The sequence below is a fragment of the Oxyura jamaicensis genome, assembly GCF_011077185.1.
Source record: "Oxyura jamaicensis isolate SHBP4307 breed ruddy duck chromosome 27 unlocalized genomic scaffold, BPBGC_Ojam_1.0 oxy27_random_OJ102118, whole genome shotgun sequence".
In the NCBI taxonomy this organism is placed as follows: domain Eukaryota; kingdom Metazoa; phylum Chordata; class Aves; order Anseriformes; family Anatidae; genus Oxyura; species Oxyura jamaicensis.
Genome location: NW_023304831.1, coordinates 1 through 17,457, shown reverse-complemented (window position 1 = coordinate 17,457; position 17,457 = coordinate 1). Strand labels below are relative to the sequence as shown.

Genomic DNA, 17,457 nt, shown 5'->3' with positions numbered 1-17,457 from the left:
CTCCATCCCCTGCACCCTCTCCCTGCTCCCCTCCACCCCCCGCGCCCTCCACCTCTCCATCCTCCACCTCTCAGGGCTGCTCCTCGCCTCCATCCCCTGCCCCTCCCCTCCGTTCCTCGCCCCCATCCTTCCACCCGCGGCGGCTGCTCCGCGCTTACCCTCCCTCGCCCCCCCTGACCCCGTCCCTTCCCCGCAGGCGAGTACTGGATCGACCCCAACCAAGGCTGCAACCTGGACGCCATCAAGGTCTACTGCAACATGGAGACGGGCGAGACCTGCGTCTACCCAACCCAGGCCACCATCGCCCAGAAGAACTGGTACCTCAGCAAGAACCCCAAGGAGAAGAAGCACGTCTGGTTCGGCGAGACGATGAGCGACGGCTTCCAGGTGAGATGGGGGGCGCCGGGGGGGGGGGACACACGCGGACGGGGTGGGGATGACGAGCACCGCGATGCCTAACGCCTCTTCCCCGGCAGTTCGAGTACGGCGGCGAGGGCTCCAACCCGGCCGACGTGGCCATCCAGCTGACCTTCCTCCGCCTGATGTCCACCGAGGCTGCCCAGAACATCACCTACCACTGCAAGAACAGCGTCGCCTACATGGACCAGGACACGGGCAACCTGAAGAAGGCCCTGCTCCTCCAGGGCGCCAACGAGATCGAGATCAGGGCCGAGGGCAACAGCCGCTTCACCTACGGCGTCACCGAGGACGGCTGCACGGTGAGCGGGGACGGGGAACTGGGGGGGATTGGGGGGGATGGGGGGGGATGGGGGGGGATTCGGGGGTCCTGACTGCCCCCTTCCCGCAGAGTCACACCGGCGCCTGGGGCAAGACAGTCATCGAGTACAAGACGACAAAGACATCCCGCCTGCCCATCATCGACTTGGCCCCCATGGACGTTGGCGCTCCGGACCAGGAATTCGGCATCGACATCGGCCCCGTCTGCTTCTTGTAAACCGGACCCCCCCCCCACGCGTAACAGGAGAGAGTAATAATAATAATAATAATAATAAAAAAAAAAAAACAGCCAAAAAAAGGAGAAAATTTCACATGGACTTGAATTCGTGTCGGTTTCTATTCCAGCGTCTCTAAAATTATTTGCGTTTCCATAAAAAAAAAAAAAATCAAAAAAAAAACACCAAAAAAAGCATTAAACCAAAAAAAAAATATATAAAAAAAAAAATAAATGACTTTTCAAACAAAATAACCAGGAAGTGGGTTCGCTTGCTTGCCCTCCTCTCCTCCTCCTCCTCGGCGTCGGTCTGCCCTAAGCCCCGCGGACGGCACCGCTCGGGCTCCCCGACGGCACCGAGCCCGCGATGCTCACACCTCGCGGGGCCGCCCGCGCCGAGCCCCGGAGCCGGGGAGCACCCAAACGCAAACTCGGGCCGACCTTTCTCCACTGGGCTCTTTGCTACTCGCATTTCATTTTTTTTTCTCCTTTTTTTTCTTTTTTTTTTTTTTTTTTTCCTGAAAGGAAGATGTTTAACTCTCGGTCATAATCTGCTTCTTGTCGTTGTTGTTTTTTTCCCTCTTTCCCCCCCCCTGTTTGTTTTTTTTTCTTTCTTTTTTTTTTTTTTTTTTTTGTTCAGGCAGCAAAAATAACACAACCCCGAGCAACCCGCGGGGACCTGGGAGCCCGGAGCCGCCACCACCCCGCTTTTTGCAGCCGAGCCCCGGTTCCGCAGGGGGGAGCTCCCCGAGTCCACCCCGACAGCCAAAGCCCTGGAGCGGAGCAAACCGGACCCATCAGTGCATATTCTCCTTTTCTGGAAGGCTACCTCACAGCTGTGGTTTTGGTTAATATTTTTAATTTTTCTTTTTTTCAAGTAGTTTTAGTATTTTTTTTTATTTTTTTTTTCAGCCGTGCCGGGACTTTCCTGCCAGGTTCAGAGCAAAGGTGCTAAGTTTTGTCTATTTTTTTTTTTCCCTCTCCATTTTTTTTTTTTTTTTTTTTTTTCTTTCCCTCCGTTCAAGGTCCCCCTGGAGTTCTGGGACTTTTGTCCTGATTTTTGCTCTTTTATTTCGGTCCCATTTCAGAGGCTCAAGTGGCGCAAAGCCACCGAGCCGGGGACCGCGTGGTGCTACAGACACGGGGCTGCCCGAACGGATGCAAGTCTTGGGTTGATTTTTGAATTTCCCTCTATTTTTATTTTTATTATTATTTTTTTTTTAAATTCCCCCTCACCCTTTTGCTGCCCGGGTCGACTTGTGAATTTTCTAAAGGTGCTATTTAACCCCACACCCCCCACGCATCCTGACAGCGAGGCACGGAGGCAAATGCAAGGTCGAGCCAAAAAGCCTTGGAAGGGAAAGGAAAGCACGGGGAAAGCAGCCCTGGCTCCCGGGCTTCGCAGGTGGACTCCATCTCTGCTCTCATCTTCCAGCAGCTCTTTCTCCATCCATCCATCCACACATCCATCCATCCATCATCATCATCATCTCCCCCCCGCTTCTCTGCCCCCCGCGCCCCCCAGCCTCTCTCCTCCTCTCTTGCCGCGCGGAGGGGCCGAACCCACCCCGGCTGCCGGCCCATCTCCCGGCGAGGCGGATGCTCCAGGAGTCTGTACCTAGTTTGTATATGTATAATAATTTGAGATGTTTTTAATTATTTTGACTGCTGAAATAAAGCATGTGAAATGATCCGACAAACCTGTGCTGCTCGCGCCCTCGTCTCTCCCGCGCCGCCGGGGATGGGGTTTGGGGACGGGGTGTTGGGGACGGGAGCCCCTCGCCGCGTCCTCGCCGCTCTCCTCCTGCCACGCTTCTGCGCTCCCGTCCTCATCGCCCGCCCCTGTGCAGCCCCCGCCGCCCCCCCACTCTTCCTCCTCCTCCTCCCCGCTCAGCCCAACAGGCTGGGAGAGGGGTGGGGGGACAGTGGGAGCCACCCCCAGAGAGCAGGGGGCTGGGGAGGGTTTGGGGAGCACCCGTGGCCAAGGGGGGCTTTGTGCTGCGCCCCCCCTTCCAGGATGGGAGGAAGGGAGAGGTGGGGAGGGGGAGGGCGTAGAGAAAGCTGGGGGGCTGCTGGCACAAGGTGGGGTCACGCAGCTCAGGGTGCCCCCACCCCACACACCCAGAGGTGTCCAGCAGAGCTGGTGTGGGGAGGGGGGGGGAACAAGGACACAAAGGTGCTGTGAGCGGGGATGGGAACTGGGTGCGGGGGCTCTGCGCTCACCGTGGGGTGGAGGAAATGTGTTGGGGGTGCAGGAAATGTGTCATGGGGTGCAGGCAATGTGCCGGGGGGTGCAGGCAACGTGCCGGGGGGTGCGAGCACACTATGGGGTGCAGGAAATGCGCCATGGGGTGCAGGCAAGAGGTGCCCCCATTTGCAACAGGAGCTGGGTGCAGGCTCCAGCTTGCAACAGGAGGCGGCCACCCGCGAGCTGTGCGTGCACGGGGTGCCACGCACCTCTGGGGGAAGAACTGGGGGGGACAGACACCCCCAATCTGGGTGCAAGCGAGAGCAGCACGCGCCGCAGCCTGAACGCCGCCTTCCTCCCCGCCTGCCCCAGCCCGTCAATGGCTCCTCTTGTTCCGCCGTGGGGCCCCCGTGTTTTCCTAACCCCCACCCTGGCGCCTGCCCCGGCTGCCGTGAATGAGGCTCTGTCTTCGGGGCCATGGCACCCATCAGGGGGGCGGGCAAGGGGGGGTTAAACCGGCCGGCGGGTGCCGAGCAGGATGTCTGGGGGAGAGCGGTGGAAGAAGCGAGCAGAGAGAGCGGCGAGGGCTCCGGGGTGCTGCAGGTGAGCCGGCGGATGTCGGGGTGCTACGCCAAGGCCACGGGGCTGCAGCCACCCAGCGGGGTCCCTGCGCCCCCCAAACTGGCTTTCTGTGAGCCCCCCACCCTGCCTGGGGGGTCACTGCGTGCCCTGGGGTGTGAGGCTTGGGGAGGGGGGAGCATGGATGGAGGAGGGTGGGGAGGGGGTGTCCCCTGCGAGCAGATGGGGCAAAGCAGCTGAGGAGGGGGCAGAGGGAAGCAGGGACCCCCAACCCCATGACTGGTGACCAGGACCCCACAGCACCCAGCGCGTCCCCCTCCAGCCCTGGGGGGCAGCCAGTGCAGAGAACCAGTATACCCAGTGCAGCAGCACCACTGGGACCTGCCCTGCCTGGGACAGGGCAAAAAGGTCACGATAAATATCTGTTTTAGCTAAAACCTCATTAAAAAGGCTTTAAAATAGCTATTCTAGTTAAAACTGGGGGGAGATGACAGCGGGAACAAGACCAGGGACATCCCCAGCACCTTTGGGGCCACCCCCAGTCCTGCAGAGCAGCTGTGCAGCAATGCTCAGGGCTGCACCCCAAAAATCCCACTGCCCACCCCCCAGACCAGGGAAATAAAGCAGAGAAACCACATCTCATTGCTACAGAGCCTCTTTACCGGGTAAATGCCACCCCACGGCAGAACAGAGCTCAAAGCAAGCTTGTCCTGTGGAGGCAACAGCGACACAGCCCCCAGTTACCTGGAAACGGGGAGAAAAGGGGTCATTCCTCCCCAAAAAAAGGATGCAGGTCCCATGGCTCCTATTTAAGGGTTTTAGCCACTCCCTGAGCCAGCTGGGGCAGATTAGGTTGGATGGGATTTGGGTAGGACCCGCTCTGCCCCCCCCCAGCACACCTGGATGGTGATCACCACCCCCAAATAATTGCAGATTCCCCCCAAGAGAGCCAGGCGGTCCCATGCAAAGTCACCCCAAAGCCCTGCACCACCCCTCAGGTGCCACCCCGGTGCCACCGCTCACCGCTGCTGGGGGATGAGGGGGGCGCGCGCCCCGTCCCCGCGTCCCGGCATGGGGTTGATGCGCTGCCCCGTGCGGACGTTGAACATGGGCAAGGTGGAGAGCGGCCGCGGGACGTCCCGGCTGCTGGCCATGCTCCTCAGCTCCTCCGTGTCGCCGTGGATGGTGCCGTGGTGCACCAGCTGGATGCTGGGGGGGGGGAAAGGGAGGTGGGTGCACAGCCGCCCGCGCCCCTTGTGGGGAACGGGGGCTTGGGGGGGGTTCTCCTCGCCCGGCGTGAGCCCGGGGGGAGGATGGTGAAGTAAAGCGGCTCCTGGTGCTCCAGCCTTTGTCTGTGCGGGGTTATTGGGGGGGTGGAGGAGTGGGGGCCCTTTTGGGGTGGGGGGACCTCCAGGATCCAGCACCCCCATCAGCTGGCAGCGGCTGATGTTCCCCGTCACCTCCCCGTCCCTGTCCCCCCGCCCCGGTCACAACCCAACCCCCCCCCCCCTAAGCAACCGCACAGTCGGGGCGCAGGGACTCACTCAGACGTCTCCAAGTCCCGTTTTTGCCTGCAAAAAGGAGCAGAAATGGGGAAAAAAGCAGATGGTGAGAAGTGCTGTCACCACCCCCCGGTCGTCCCCAGGCCACGAGAGCTGGGGAAGGGGACACCAAACCAGGGTGCCCATGCCCCACCTGGGGGGGGACCCCCGTGCTCTCCCCTTGGGTTAGGGGTGCCGGGCTGTGCCCCCCCCTGCCCGACTCACACTCCCTCCCTGCGACAGCACATGAGGTGGCCCAGGAGCAGGCAGAGCAGCGCGGCCACCGCCAGCGGCACCAGCAGCGTCAGCAGGAAGCTGGGCAGGAGGTCCTGGGCTGGTGACTCGGTGGGGGGCTGGAAATCGCCCCCGTCCTCCAGCACCCCGGGACCCCACACCAGCCCTGGCGTCGTGGGGGTGGGCAGGACCTCGAGCTGGAATTTAGGAGGGGTGGTTAAGGGGTGGCGGTGGGGGGCATTGCTGGGGGGTGAGGACACGGCACGGGGGTCTCACCAGGGTGAGGTTGCACCAGCGGACGGCGAAGTGGGGCGCGAAGGTGTCGTAGCAGGAGGCGAGGGGCTGCTGGCCCAGGCGGCAGAGGAAGCGGCTCTGCGGCGAGGCGGCGGCGGCCAGGCACGGCGAGAAGGCGGCGTGGGAGCCCACCTTCACGTACACCCTGCGATTTGGGGGGGGCTGCCTGGAGGGGACCTCCAAAACCCCTGCAAAACCCCTGCACGGGGGACAAGGGGAGAGTTTCCCAAATGCGACCCCAAGCCAGGCGGCTGGGTGATGGCCCCCGTACCCCTCCTTGTGTCCCTCGATGGGCAGGGGCACGCGGCCACCGCGGTCCAGGGCGGAGGTGACGTTGATGATGCTGAGGTCGCTCTGCTCCCAGACGCCAGCCGCTGCCTGCCCGAAAAGCTCCCGCGCGGGGGCCGGCAGCAGCTCCTCCACGTTCCTGTTCCCCACCAGGAATTCGCCCTGGTACGGCGGCTCCCCCCCTGCGGGACACACACGAGACACCCGTGGGGACCACCCCGTGTGGGGGCTCAGAGGCAGAGCGTTTTGGGGGGGAGGGGGGGCGCACAGCCCTCACCTGGAGCGGGGACGACGGCGAGGACGAGCCGCTGTGCCACTGTCTCGTAGGTGCGCCGGTTGTGCGCCAGCACCTGCAGGAGGAGGAGAAGCCCCGGCCTCGAGGATGCCAATTCCAGCCCCGTGGCGCACGCCCCAGCGCCCCGTGCCGCCCCCTTGCACGAGGCCGTGCGCTTTGCACGAGGACGGGCACTTACCTCGACGACGTGCGTGCCCACCTCGGCCGCCGTGGGGCAGCCGTAGAGGAAGCCGGGCTGGTGGGCGCCGCGCTGGGCGAAGCGCAGCCACCGCGGCAGGTCGGGGTGGTCCAGGAGGTGGGCGTGGAAGGTGATGGGGGCAGCTGCCGGGCGCCGGGACACACGGACACGGGGACATGGGACACACGTGTGTCATCGGGTGGGACCCCCTGCCCCGCAAAGCGCTCCGACAGAGCGCTCCCCGTGAGGAAACCGGCTCCAAGGAGCGTCCTGATCCCCTTTTGGGGCTGAACAACCCCAGATGGAGGTGTCCCCCCTCCCCCCGACCTCAACCCAGCAGTGATCGGGGGCAAGAGGTCCCCAGATGGATGTGGGGGGATGGATGGACGGATGCTAGCAGGGAGGGAGGTTGGGGTCACGGCTGTCGGGGGAAGGAGTAAGCCACTGCCCCCATTAGCTGGGTGTTCACACAGACAGGGGACAGTCCTGCCCCCCCCTGAGCCCAGCCCCCGCAGGGTCCCCTTGTCCCTTCTCCCCTCGGCCTGACCCTCACCATCATCATCATCCTCTCCCTCGTCGAGGAAGGCCTCCTGGAACAGCTCCCGCTCCAGCTCGTGGACGAAGATGGCTCCGGTCTCGAGGGAGATGTGGTGGTCAGGGAGGGCGGCCCGGGTGCCCCCCAGGACCAGGGCTGCGGCCAGGCACGGGGCTGGAGCCGGGGCGGGGGACGCGGCTCCTCCCTGCCTCAGTTTCCCCATTGCCCAGCGCCCCCATGGCACCCGCAGTCCCCCCCCAGACGCACGTCCCGGTGGTTCCAGGCGCTGGGACAGCAGGGCAGGCTATTTCTGGGAGGTGTTGGGGACAGGAAAAGGGACAGTAATGGGGGACAGGGACAGGGACAGGGACAGGGACAGCACCTTCCTCTTTCCCTATCTCCCCCCACAGGGAGCTCCCCCCTCGGCCCCCAGCCCGCCTGGCACCAGGGACAGGACGGATTTATTTAGCCCTGCCCCCCATCCCCTCCCATTCCCTGCCCCATTCTGGGGGTGTCCCCCCCCCCCATGCCCTCCCTGCTGAGGGGCCCCCCAGCCAGGCCGTGTCCCCACGGTGGGTGACGGGGCTGCCACTCGCCTGCCAGCACCCAGACCCGCAGCAGCTCGGGTGCCTCCATCTTCGCCGGGAGCGGGGCCAGCGCCTGAGTGACAGCGGCAGCGGGGCTGGCAGGCCTGGGGGGCCCAGCTGGGGGGCACGGGGACGCGGCGGGGACCCTGCCACGGCCACCTGCTGCCAGCCTGGCTTCATGCCACCGAGCCCCTTTTGCCCCTGGGGAGGAGCGGGGACACCAAGGGTGTTCCCTTGAGTGCGTGGTAGGACCCCACTGTGCCCTCTGCTCTGGGTGGGTTCGAGCCGGTGCCACCGCTCGTGGGTGTTGGGATGGCAGCGGGGGCACAATGGGACATGATGGGACACAGTGGGACACCAGGGGGCACAACAGGACACAGTGGGGTACAGCGGGACAGGATGGGGCACAGCAGGACACAGCAGGGCAGGGGAGGGGACAGCGGAGCACGATGGGGCACAGTGGGACATAGTGGGGCACGGTGGGGTACAGCAGGGGACAAGGGGGCACGGGGGGCACAGGAGGACACATTGGGACACAACTGGGCATGGCTGGGCACAACAGGGCACGACGGGGCATGATGGGGCACAACAGGACACAATGGGACACAACAGGACATGATGGGACACAACAGGATATGATGGGACACAACAGGACATGACGGGGCACAACAGGACATGATGGGACACGACAGGACATGATGGGACAGGACAGGACATGATGGGACACAACAGGACACAATGGGGCACGACAGGACATGATGGGACACGACAGGACATGATGGGGCACGACAGGACACAATGGGACATGACAGGACATGATGGGACACAACAGGACATGATGGGACACGACAGGACATGATGGGACACAACAGGACACGATGGGGCACGACAGGACATGATGGGACACAACAGGACATGATGGGACACGACAGGACATGATGGGGCACGACAGGACATGATGGGGCACGACAGGACACAATGGGACATGACAGGACACGATGAGACACCACAGGACACGATGTGACATGACAGCGCACGACGGGGCACGACAGTGCACAACTGGGCACGACAGCACGGTGTGGCACGGAGGAGCGTGGGGACATTTGGGGACAGCTGACCCCCCCGCCAGCGTGGCACGTGGCCGGCCAGCACCGGTACCCCGCACACACATGTCCACGGGGTGCACACGTCTGCACACGCGTGTGCGTGCACGAGGTGGGGCGCAGAAACAAGCCCCCCCCCCCCCCAGCCCTTGGCAGGACGCAGAGGGGGGGCGTGCTGGGAGACCGCAGGGCTGGTGGGGGGGGTGAAGGAGCTGGGGGGGGGACAGGCTTCGCAGCGGAAGGGGAAGGGGGGGGGCCGTGGGGGCCGTCGCACCGCGCCGCGTCACGCCACGTCACGTCTCGTCACGCACAAAGGGCCGGCACGCTGCGTCGGGCGGCAGCGCAGCAGCTGCAGGGTCCTGGCGCCCCCACCCTCACCGGCGTGCCCCCCCCCCCCAGCGGCCTGTCACTAGGGGGGGACACAAGTAGGGGTGTCCCTACCCTGTCCCCTCCCCCCAGTCCACATTAGTGTGTGGCTCTTTTGGGGCGCTCGTCCCACAGGCACCCCAACACGGTGCCACGCTGTGCGCCCTGGTCCCCATGGTGCCCGTACTGCTGGGAAGGGTGGAGACCCCAAATAACCCCCCCAGAATATTCCCCCTCCTGTCCCCCAGTGGAGGTGTGGGGCAGATGGGCAGCACCCTGGGGAGGGGCACGGGTTTGTGGGGACAGAAAGTAAATGGGGACCCTGTAGGGACACGCTGGGACACCCCGGGGAGCTGTGGGTGTGGGGGCGTGGGGACCAGAGGGATGGGAGCAGGGGACATGGGGACAAAACTGGGGGGGCACAGGGGGAGGAGCAGGGGGACACGGGCACAGAGCCAGGAGGGGCGCAGGGATAGGATGGGGGGACATGGTATGAAAGTGGGGGGACACGGAGCAAGGAATGGGGGACGTGGGGGACATGGGTACAAAATGGGGGGACATGGGACAGGCTGGGGACAAGGCTACAAAACTGGGGGGATACGGGGACAGGAGGGGGGGATGTGGGGACGGATAAAGGGGATGTGGGGACAAAACTGGGGGGCGCATCGCCAGGACTGGGGGGACACAGGGACCATCTGGGGGCCATGGGGACGGAACTGGGGGGGCAGAGGGGCAGAAGCAGCGTGGCCACAGGGCTGGGGCTGAGGGTCCCCAGGGACGAAATCGGGGGGCCCTGGGGACACATGTGGGGTGGGGGCAGACCCGAGGGGGGCCATGGGGACAGAGCTGGGGTGGGGGGACACTGCACACAAGGCTGGGGGGGGGGACAATGATGGGGGGACACGGACACGACACATCCCCAGCCACGCAGAGGGGACGCGTGGGGAGAGCTGGGGGCTGCAGGGGACCACGGCGGTGCCGCCAGGCCCGGTGCCACCGGTGGGCACGGGGAAGGTGGGGGGGACACGGGGAGGGGATCGGGGTGACGGCGGCGGCGAGGCCGAAGCGCGGCGGCGAGGAAGAGGAAGAGCAAGAGCGCGTCGCTAAGACCCAGAGGGCTCTGCGGGCAGCGGGGCGGGCGGATCGCAGGCAGCAGCGGCTCCATCACCAGCGCAGCAGCGGAGAAAAAGGGGAAGAGGAGGAGAAGGGAGGAAGGAAGGAGGGCCGGGGCGGAGGGGGGGGGGCGCGCTGGGCCCCCCCGAGGCTGGCGATGGCCTGACCGGGTCCCCGGCGGCCCCCCGGCAGCGGCCCCCTCCCCGCGCCCCAGCAGCCGGCGGGCGATGCGGCGCGGCGGCGGCAGCGGCGGCGACGACGGGGCAGGATGCTGAGGACGGAGGCAGCGAGCGGGGCGGCAGCCCCGGGCGGCAGCGGGGGGGCCCCGGGCGGCGGAGCGGGCAGCGGGGGGCTGAGGAGCGCGTCCCCCCACCGCAACGCCTACGAGGCCACCATCCAGGCCCTGAAACCCACAAAGGATGCCGAGGGCGAGGATGGCAAGAAAGCCCGTGGCAAGAAGTATGGCTCCAACGTCCACCGCATCAAGAACATGTTCCTGCAGATGGGGACGGCGCCGGGCCCCGAGGGCGCCTGCGACTTGGCCAAGGGCAAGGAGAAGCCCGTCCGCCTCTCCTTGCCCCGGGCCAGCAGCCTGAATGAGAGCATGGAGCAGGGCAGCCTCCTCAAGCTGGGCACCAGCGTCTCGGAGCGGGTGAGCCGCTTCGACTCCAAGCCCGACAAGCCCTTCTCCAAGCTGCAGGAGACCCGCAAGATCTTCGAGCGGAGCCCGCAGGAGAAAGAGGCCACCACCAAGCTCCTGCTGCGCAAGGAGCGGGCCGGCTTCCAGGACCGCAAGCTGGACGTGGTGGTGAAGTTCAATGGCAGCACCGAGTCCCTGGACAAGCTCGACACCGAGGCCGTGTCGCCCACCGTCAGCCAGCTCAGCGCCGTCTTCGAGAAGGCCGACCTCCGCAACAACCTCCACAAGACGCCGGGGCGCGCGGGGCCGCTCAACTCCAAGCTGGTGAGCAAGCGGTCCCGCGTCTTCCTGCAGGGAATGGAGGCCGGCAAGGCCGAGAGCCGGACGGGAGACGGCCCCGCCGCCCCGGCACGGCCACGGCCGGCCGAGGAGGAGAAGGCAGCGGGCAAGGCCGGGAGGCCGGCGGAGAAGGATGGGAGCGTCCCGCGGGTGCAGGAGGTCTGCAAGATCAAGCCGGTGGAGGTGGAGGAGAGCGGAGAGTCGGAGGCCGAGGCGGAGGCCGGCGAGCCGGTGCCAGCGCCTGAACCGGCCAAGGGGGCCGAGGGGCCGGCGCCCCCCGAGCCGCGCCTGGAAGGGGGCGAGGAGCCCCCCTACGCCGAGGAGGGCGTCAAGGGTGAGCGGGCGGACGAGGGCGACCTGTACGACGAGTCCAAGAAGGAGGACTTCTCCGAGGCGGACCTGGTGGACATAAGTGCCTACAGCGGGCTCGGGGAGGACTCGGGGGGCAGCGGGCTGGATGAGGACGAGGAGGCTGATGGGCTCTACGAGCCCGAATCCAGCTGCGTGGAGATCCCCGGGCTGTCCGAGGAAGAGGAGCCCGTCCCCAACCGCAAGATCCAGTTCAGCACGGCCCCCATCCAGGTGAGCCCGGCCGCGGGGTTTAGGGGGTAACCGGGCAGAGCTGGGAGGAGAAAGCGGGAGTTTTGGGGTGCCCCCCTCCAGCCTCCAATGAGGCTCGGGGGCATGGAGGCAGCGATGGGCAACCTCCTGCCCCATTGCCCATGGCCAAGCTTGGGCCACCACCGTGCAGCGCTGGGGAGGAGCTGGTGGCCCAGCCTGGAGAGGGGCAGGGGGGCTCTGATGCGCCCTCGCACCCCAAAAAGACCCCTCTGGGGAGCACCTGGAGGCTGGGTGCAGCCAGATGGGAGATGGTCCAGGCACACTGGTGGGGTCACAGCCCCGGCATGGCCACACGGGGAGGGGCTGGGGATGCGGCGTGGGGAGGGTACCCCGGCCGTGGGACCCCGGGGATGGTGGTACATGGGGGGTGACAGGAGGCAGGGGGGTGACATCGGGACCTAACGGGGTGGCACGCTCGCACCACGTGCCCCAGGAAGGGCCGGGAGCCACTCAGTATTTTGGGTGGGGATGCCCAAAATACCCGGCTGGGCCCTGAATGCTGCCGGGTGCCACCAGGCCGTGCCACCACCCCTCTGCACAGGTCCCCAGGGTCCCTCAGGGCCGGGACCCCTCCCAGAGCCAGTGTTCTATGGGGGAGGATGTTTGCTCCCCTCTCCTTTTCCCCCCCTCTCGGGCCCAGCGCGGGACCATTTCGGGAAGTGGAGGAAGGGGAAGTGTCTCAGCAGCACGGGCAGGCGGGGGCCAGCCACGAGAGCTGCCCGCCCCCCCCACACACACCCCGGCAGCATGGGGACGCAGGGACAGCTCCAGGATTTGGGGTCCCCATCTCGTGCCACGGTCCCTGGCCGGTGCCGGCGGTGGCACAGCGGGGAGAAGGGGCCGTGCCGCTATTTCGGGGCTTTCTCTCGTGCTCCTATCCCCTCAGCTGGAGGAACAGAAATTGCTTTGTGCCGAGCGGGGTTATTTTTAGCGGCACGGCCTATATTCTGGCTCTGAGTCAGCGGCGGGTGGGTGGCCCCACCTGGGACGGGGACCACGGTGGCCCGGTGTGGGGACAGGGTCCCGCGGTGGCCGCGCACCGGCTGGGCGCACGTCGGGGGTTCGGCGCCATGGGGACCAGCCGGCCCGTCTCCAGGAAGGGATTTCCCCCGCGGATGCGCAGTCGAGCTTTTCGGGGTGCTCCGCTCCCCCAGGTGCTGCATTCAGCCTCCGGTGTTTGCCCCCTGCCCTGTCCCTCCGTGGGGTCCCGTGGGCGTGGGTGGGCAGGGCACCCACCTGTCCTGCACCCTGAGCATCCTGAGTCCCTTGTGACCAGGAGGCACTGGGGACCCCGGCACCAGCCCCCACCCTGCACCCAGGGAGGGGGGTACCTGCTGCCAGCCCCCTCCCCAGGCCATTTGCTGCCCCCGTCTGCTTCTCCCTTGGGAATTGCTCCGGGTCCCCTGCGCATCCCAAACACCCCGAGGACCTCAGCACAGAGCTGGGTGGCACAGCGCGATGTCCACGCCTGGACCCCCCCGGGGACCACATGCAGGGGGACAGAAGCAGGTCCCCAGTTTGTCCCCAGCACTCCTGCGTGCCACCCAGGAGGGTCCTGCCTTCTCGGTGTCACCGAGCTTTGTGCGATGGCCCTTGACACTCATCCCCAAATACCCTTTGTTGCAAGGCTTTAGCGGTGCGGTGTTAGCCCTAATCCACCGCAGCCCCTCCGGGGACATCTGCCGTGCTCAGCACCAGGACCCCCATGCCTGGGTGACCCCCCCGTGGGGAGCCCCAGGCTGAGGAGGGGGGGAGGATGAGGGGAGGACTGGGGGAACGAGTCAGTTCTGCTCCCCTGAATCATGTGGCTTCGAGAGGCCACTGCTGGTGCACCCCGTCCGTCCATCTGTCCCTCATCTGTCCATCCATCCAGTTATCTGCCTGCCTATCCAGCCATCCCTTGGGCCATCTGTCTGTCCGTCCTTCCACCTATCCGTCTGCCATTTCATGCACCCAGCCGTCCGTCCATCTATCTGTTCATCTGTCCCTCCATCCGTCTGTCCATCTATCCGTCCATCCCCCCATCCCTCCATCCAGCCACACGTCCATCCATCCGCTCCCCCACCAACCCACCCTTCTCCGCCTCCCTTGGTCCATCTATCTGTCCTCCAGTCCACCCGTCCATCTGCCATTCCACCCCTCCATCCATCCCTCCCTCCCTCCCTCCATCCCTCCGTCCCTCCGTCCCCCCGTCCCTCCCTCCCTCCCCAGGACAGAGGGCACGGAACCACCTCTACTCCCAGGGCCGCCCCAAGCCCCCCTCAGACTCTTCCTCATCCCGCGGCGCGACGTGGGGCTGGGGGGGTTCTCCGGTGCCTCGTAGGATCAGTAACCCCCCTCTCCATGCCCCCGCCCCGCCGCCCGTCCCCCTCCCACACCAGGTCTTCAGCACTTACTCCAACGAGGACTACGACCGCCGCAACGAGGACGTCGACCCCATGGCCGCGTCGGCCGAGTACGAGCTGGAGAAGAGGGTGGAGCGCCTCGACCTCTTCCCCGTGGAGCTGGAGAAAGGTTGGTCCTGGCCCCGTCCTGCTCCCCAGCGCCTCGGGGATGGATCCGAGGTGACCCCATCGGTGTCAGGTGGTCGTAGCCACCGCTGCCAGCCCCGGGACACGGCTCTCTGTCTCCGCAGACTCCGAAGGGCTGGGGATCAGCATCATCGGCATGGGCGCGGGGGCCGACATGGGCCTGGAGAAGCTGGGCATCTTCGTCAAGACGGTGACGGAAGGGGGGGCGGCCCACCGGGACGGCAGGTATGGGGTGCCCGGCCCCAAATCCCACCCCCGGACTCCTGCTGCTGCACCCCCCTGGGCTTTGGGGGGTAATGGAGGGGCTGGTCCGGGAGCTGGGAGACGCCGGGGAGGTGGGCGGGGGGTGGCAGCGCCGTGACGGTCCCCCCTTGTCCCCAGGATCCAGGTGAACGACCTGATCGTGGAGGTGGATGGCACCAGCCTGGTGGGGGTGACGCAGAGCTTCGCCGCCTCCGTGCTCAGGAACACCAAGGGCCGCGTCCGGTAGGGCCCGGGGCTGGGGACACACGGGGACACGCTGCCCCCACAGCACCCCCTGCCCCAAAATACCCCCTGATCCCTGCTGTCCCCATGGCCACTGCCTGCCCCATGCCACCTTGCCTCCCCAAATCCCCACCATGAACACAACGCGCCCCCAAATCCGTCACTCCCAGGAGCATCCCAGCAGGGATGCCCCCCACCTGAACCTCCCCTGTCCGTGCCACCTGGGTGTCCCCCATCTGAGCCCCCCCTGCCACCTGAGCCCCCCCTGTCCCCAGCTGAGCCCCCCGCTGTCCCCGCAGCTTCCTCATCGGGCGGGAGAAGCCGGGCGAGCAGAGCGAGGTGGCGCAGCTGATCCAGCAGACGCTGGAGCAGGAGCGGTGGCAGCGGGAGATGATAGAGCAGCGCTACACCCAGTACACCGAGGACGACGAGGAGGTGAGGGAGGGGACAGCACCCCCCAGGAGGGGACAGGCGCGGCCTCTGCCCGATTCGGTGACTCGGTTTCCCCAAGTGGGGGTCCCCGGGGGGGGGAGCTGCCAGGTGCCAACCTTGCTCCGTGCCCACTGCAGACGGGGGAATACGCCACGGACGAGGAGGAGGAGATGAGCCCCATGTTCCCCAGCGGCGAGATGGCCATCGAGGTGTTCGAGCTGGCCGAGAACGAGGACACGCTCTCGCCGGTGGAGATGGACCCCGAGAAGCTGGTGCACAAGTTCAAGGAGGTGAAGAGGGGCTGAGGGGGGAGGGGGGGGGAAGTGGGTGCACACGGGGGCGGTGCGGGGCCGTCCCACCACGTCCCCACGCCCCGCGAACGCCTGGCTCCTCTCGCAGCTCCAGATCAAGCACGCTGTCACCGAGGCTGAGATCCAGCAGCTGAAGAGGAAGGTGAGCGGGTCCCCGGGTGCGCCCTCCATCTCCCCAGATCCCCTGCATCTCCTGACCCCTTCCCAGATCCCCACGTCTGCCCCCAGCCCCCCCAGAGGTGCCGTGCCGTGCCGTGCTGTGCTGTGCCGTGCCGTGTCGTGCTGTGCTGTGCCATACCTGCTCTTTGGCCACACCATGCCATGCCACCCCGTGCTGTGCTGAGCCATCCCGTGCCGTGCCGTGCCCTGACCCTGTTGTCCCCCAGCTGCAGTGCCTCGAGCAGGAGAAGGCTCGGTGGCGGGCCGAGAAGGCCCAGCTGGAGCAGAGCGTGGAGGAGAACAAGGAGCGCATGGAGAAGCTGGAGGGGTACTGGATGGAGGCGCAGAACCTGTGCCAGGCCGTGGACGAGCACCTCAAGGAGACGCAGGCCCAGTACCAGACCCTGGAGCGCAAGTACAGCAAGGCCAAGAGGCTCATCAAGGAGTACCAGCAAAAGTGAGGGCAGGGGCCTGTGCACGGAGCCTTCCCCCGGGCGCGGACACGTCCCTGGGGCACAGACCCCTTCCCAGGCACCCCTGGTTCCTGGGCATGGCCAATCCCCTGGGCACAGACTCATCCTCAGGGCACAAAGTTGTCCCTTGTCCCTGCAGGCAAATGACCCCATCCCCTGGGCACCGCCCCGTCCCTTGGGCATGGCCCCCTCCCCGGGGTACCAGTTCCATCCTGGGCACCCCTTGTCCCCAGGCACGGACCATCCCCTGGGCACGGACTCATCCCGAGGGCACCAACTCATCCCTTGTCCCCGCTGACAAACCATCCCCTAAGCATGTCCCTGTCCCCTGGGCACGACCCCATCCCCTGGGCACGACCCCGTCCCCCGGGCACCAATTCCAACCTGGGCACCCCTTGTCCCCAGGCACGGACCATCCCCATGGAGACCCCTGGGCACCACCACCCCACCGGGCATGATTTCTCCTCGATGCCCAAACCCCGGAGCCCCCCTCACCTGGCCCACCTCCCCCCCCGTCAGAGGGGCACAGCCCCCGTCCCCGGTGCCGTGCGCCCACGCGTTTGTCCCCCCCCGCAGGGAGATCGAGTTCCTGAAGAAGGAGACGGCGCAGCGGCGGGTGCTGGAGGAGTCGGAGCAGGCCCACAAGGAGGAGATGGAGAAGCTGCAGGAGAAGGTGGGCACCGGGCGCCGGGACGCGGGCTGCCCCTGAGCCCCGGGGCCCCGCGGGCACGGCCGGATCCGGCCACGGCCCCACCGCCGCCTGGCCCCCGCTCCGCCGCCGCTCTCGCCACCGCGTCGCTCCCGGGATGGATCGCAGCAGATCTGCTCTCGCTCCGGCCGCCGGATCCCACGCTGGGCGGCAGCGGAGCCGCTTGGGTGCCGGCTCCCTCCGGACTGTGCGCCCCGGCCGCCGGATCCCACGCCGGGTGGGATCTGCCCCGGGATCTGCCCCGGGATCTGCCCTGGGATCTGCTCCTACCGGATTCTGCTCCCACCGCCGCGCCCTGCCCCGGATCGCAGGGGATCTGCTTGGGGTGCTGGCGTGCGCCCGATCCTCCTTCTGGCACTGGATCCCACGCCGGATTGCAGTAGATCTGCCTGGGTTCCGGGTCGCGCTGGATCCTGCCGCAGGGTCCAACAATTCCGTAACGGAGCGAAAGAGATTGTCTTGGGCGCTGGATCCCAGGCTGCTTGTGCGGGATCCCCCAGGGG

General features: G+C 66.2%; 3 protein-coding genes across 4 annotated transcripts; 2 read left to right on the top strand and 1 right to left on the bottom strand.

Moving 5' to 3' along the window:
- The first annotated feature begins 171 nt into the window (after positions 1-171).
- Positions 172-1,136, top strand: LOC118158428 (collagen alpha-1(I) chain-like). Its single transcript, XM_035313086.1, has 3 exons — positions 172-387; positions 477-719; positions 809-1,136. Exons 1-3 carry the CDS (start codon positions 259-261, stop codon positions 953-955), a joined length of 519 nt encoding a protein of 172 aa, XP_035168977.1. The 5' UTR covers positions 172-258; the 3' UTR covers positions 956-1,136.
- A 3,602-nt stretch (positions 1,137-4,738) lies between these two features.
- LOC118158427 (alpha-sarcoglycan-like) lies at positions 4,739-7,470 on the bottom strand. Its single transcript, XM_035313085.1, has 8 exons — positions 7,103-7,470; positions 6,550-6,692; positions 6,354-6,426; positions 6,060-6,258; positions 5,771-5,933; positions 5,486-5,691; positions 5,264-5,290; positions 4,739-4,928 (listed from the first exon to the last, which is right to left on the bottom strand). The coding sequence occupies exons 1-8, from the start codon at positions 7,305-7,307 to the stop codon at positions 4,739-4,741; spliced, it is 1,206 nt and encodes a 401-aa protein (XP_035168976.1). The 5' UTR covers positions 7,308-7,470.
- Positions 7,471-10,203: 2,733 nt separating this feature from the next.
- LOC118158426 (neurabin-2-like) lies at positions 10,204-17,451 on the top strand. 2 transcript variants are annotated; one of them, XM_035313084.1, is made up of 10 exons: positions 10,204-10,790; positions 10,827-11,814; positions 14,235-14,367; positions 14,489-14,609; positions 14,766-14,870; positions 15,170-15,305; positions 15,440-15,592; positions 15,702-15,755; positions 16,000-16,229; positions 16,822-17,451. In XM_035313084.1, exons 1-10 carry the CDS (start codon positions 10,522-10,524, stop codon positions 16,952-16,954), a joined length of 2,322 nt encoding a protein of 773 aa, XP_035168975.1. In that variant the 5' UTR covers positions 10,204-10,521; the 3' UTR covers positions 16,955-17,451. The 2 variants fall into 2 exon arrangements, with proteins under 2 accessions (XP_035168975.1, XP_035168974.1); XM_035313083.1 differs by having other exon boundaries at positions 10,205-11,814.
- Positions 17,452-17,457: the final 6 nt, after the last annotated feature.

Bases quoted from the DNA above. Each gene is read 5' to 3' on its own strand.
- LOC118158428 (XM_035313086.1), top strand. From the start codon at position 259: ATGGAGACGGGCGAGACCTGCGTCTACCCAACCCAGGCCACCATCGCC. The intron at 388-476 runs GTGAGATGGGGG...CTTCCCCGGCAG, and splicing joins CGATGAGCGACGGCTTCCAG to TTCGAGTACGGCGGCGAGGG. The intron at 720-808 runs GTGAGCGGGGAC...CCCTTCCCGCAG, and splicing joins TCACCGAGGACGGCTGCACG to AGTCACACCGGCGCCTGGGG.
- LOC118158427 (XM_035313085.1), bottom strand. From the start codon at position 7,307: ATGGGGAAACTGAGGCAGGGAGGAGCCGCGTCCCCCGCCCCGGCTCCA. The intron at 5,934-6,059 runs GTACGGGGGCCA...CCCAAATCGCAG, and splicing joins ATCGAGGGACACAAGGAGGG to GGTGTACGTGAAGGTGGGCT. The intron at 5,291-5,485 runs GTGAGTCGGGCA...TCCTTTTTGCAG, and splicing joins TGCTGTCGCAGGGAGGGAGT to GCAAAAACGGGACTTGGAGA.
- LOC118158426 (XM_035313083.1), top strand. From the start codon at position 10,522: ATGCTGAGGACGGAGGCAGCGAGCGGGGCGGCAGCCCCGGGCGGCAGC. The intron at 14,871-15,169 runs GTAGGGCCCGGG...CTGTCCCCGCAG, and splicing joins AACACCAAGGGCCGCGTCCG to CTTCCTCATCGGGCGGGAGA. The intron at 15,756-15,999 runs GTGAGCGGGTCC...GTTGTCCCCCAG, and splicing joins TCCAGCAGCTGAAGAGGAAG to CTGCAGTGCCTCGAGCAGGA.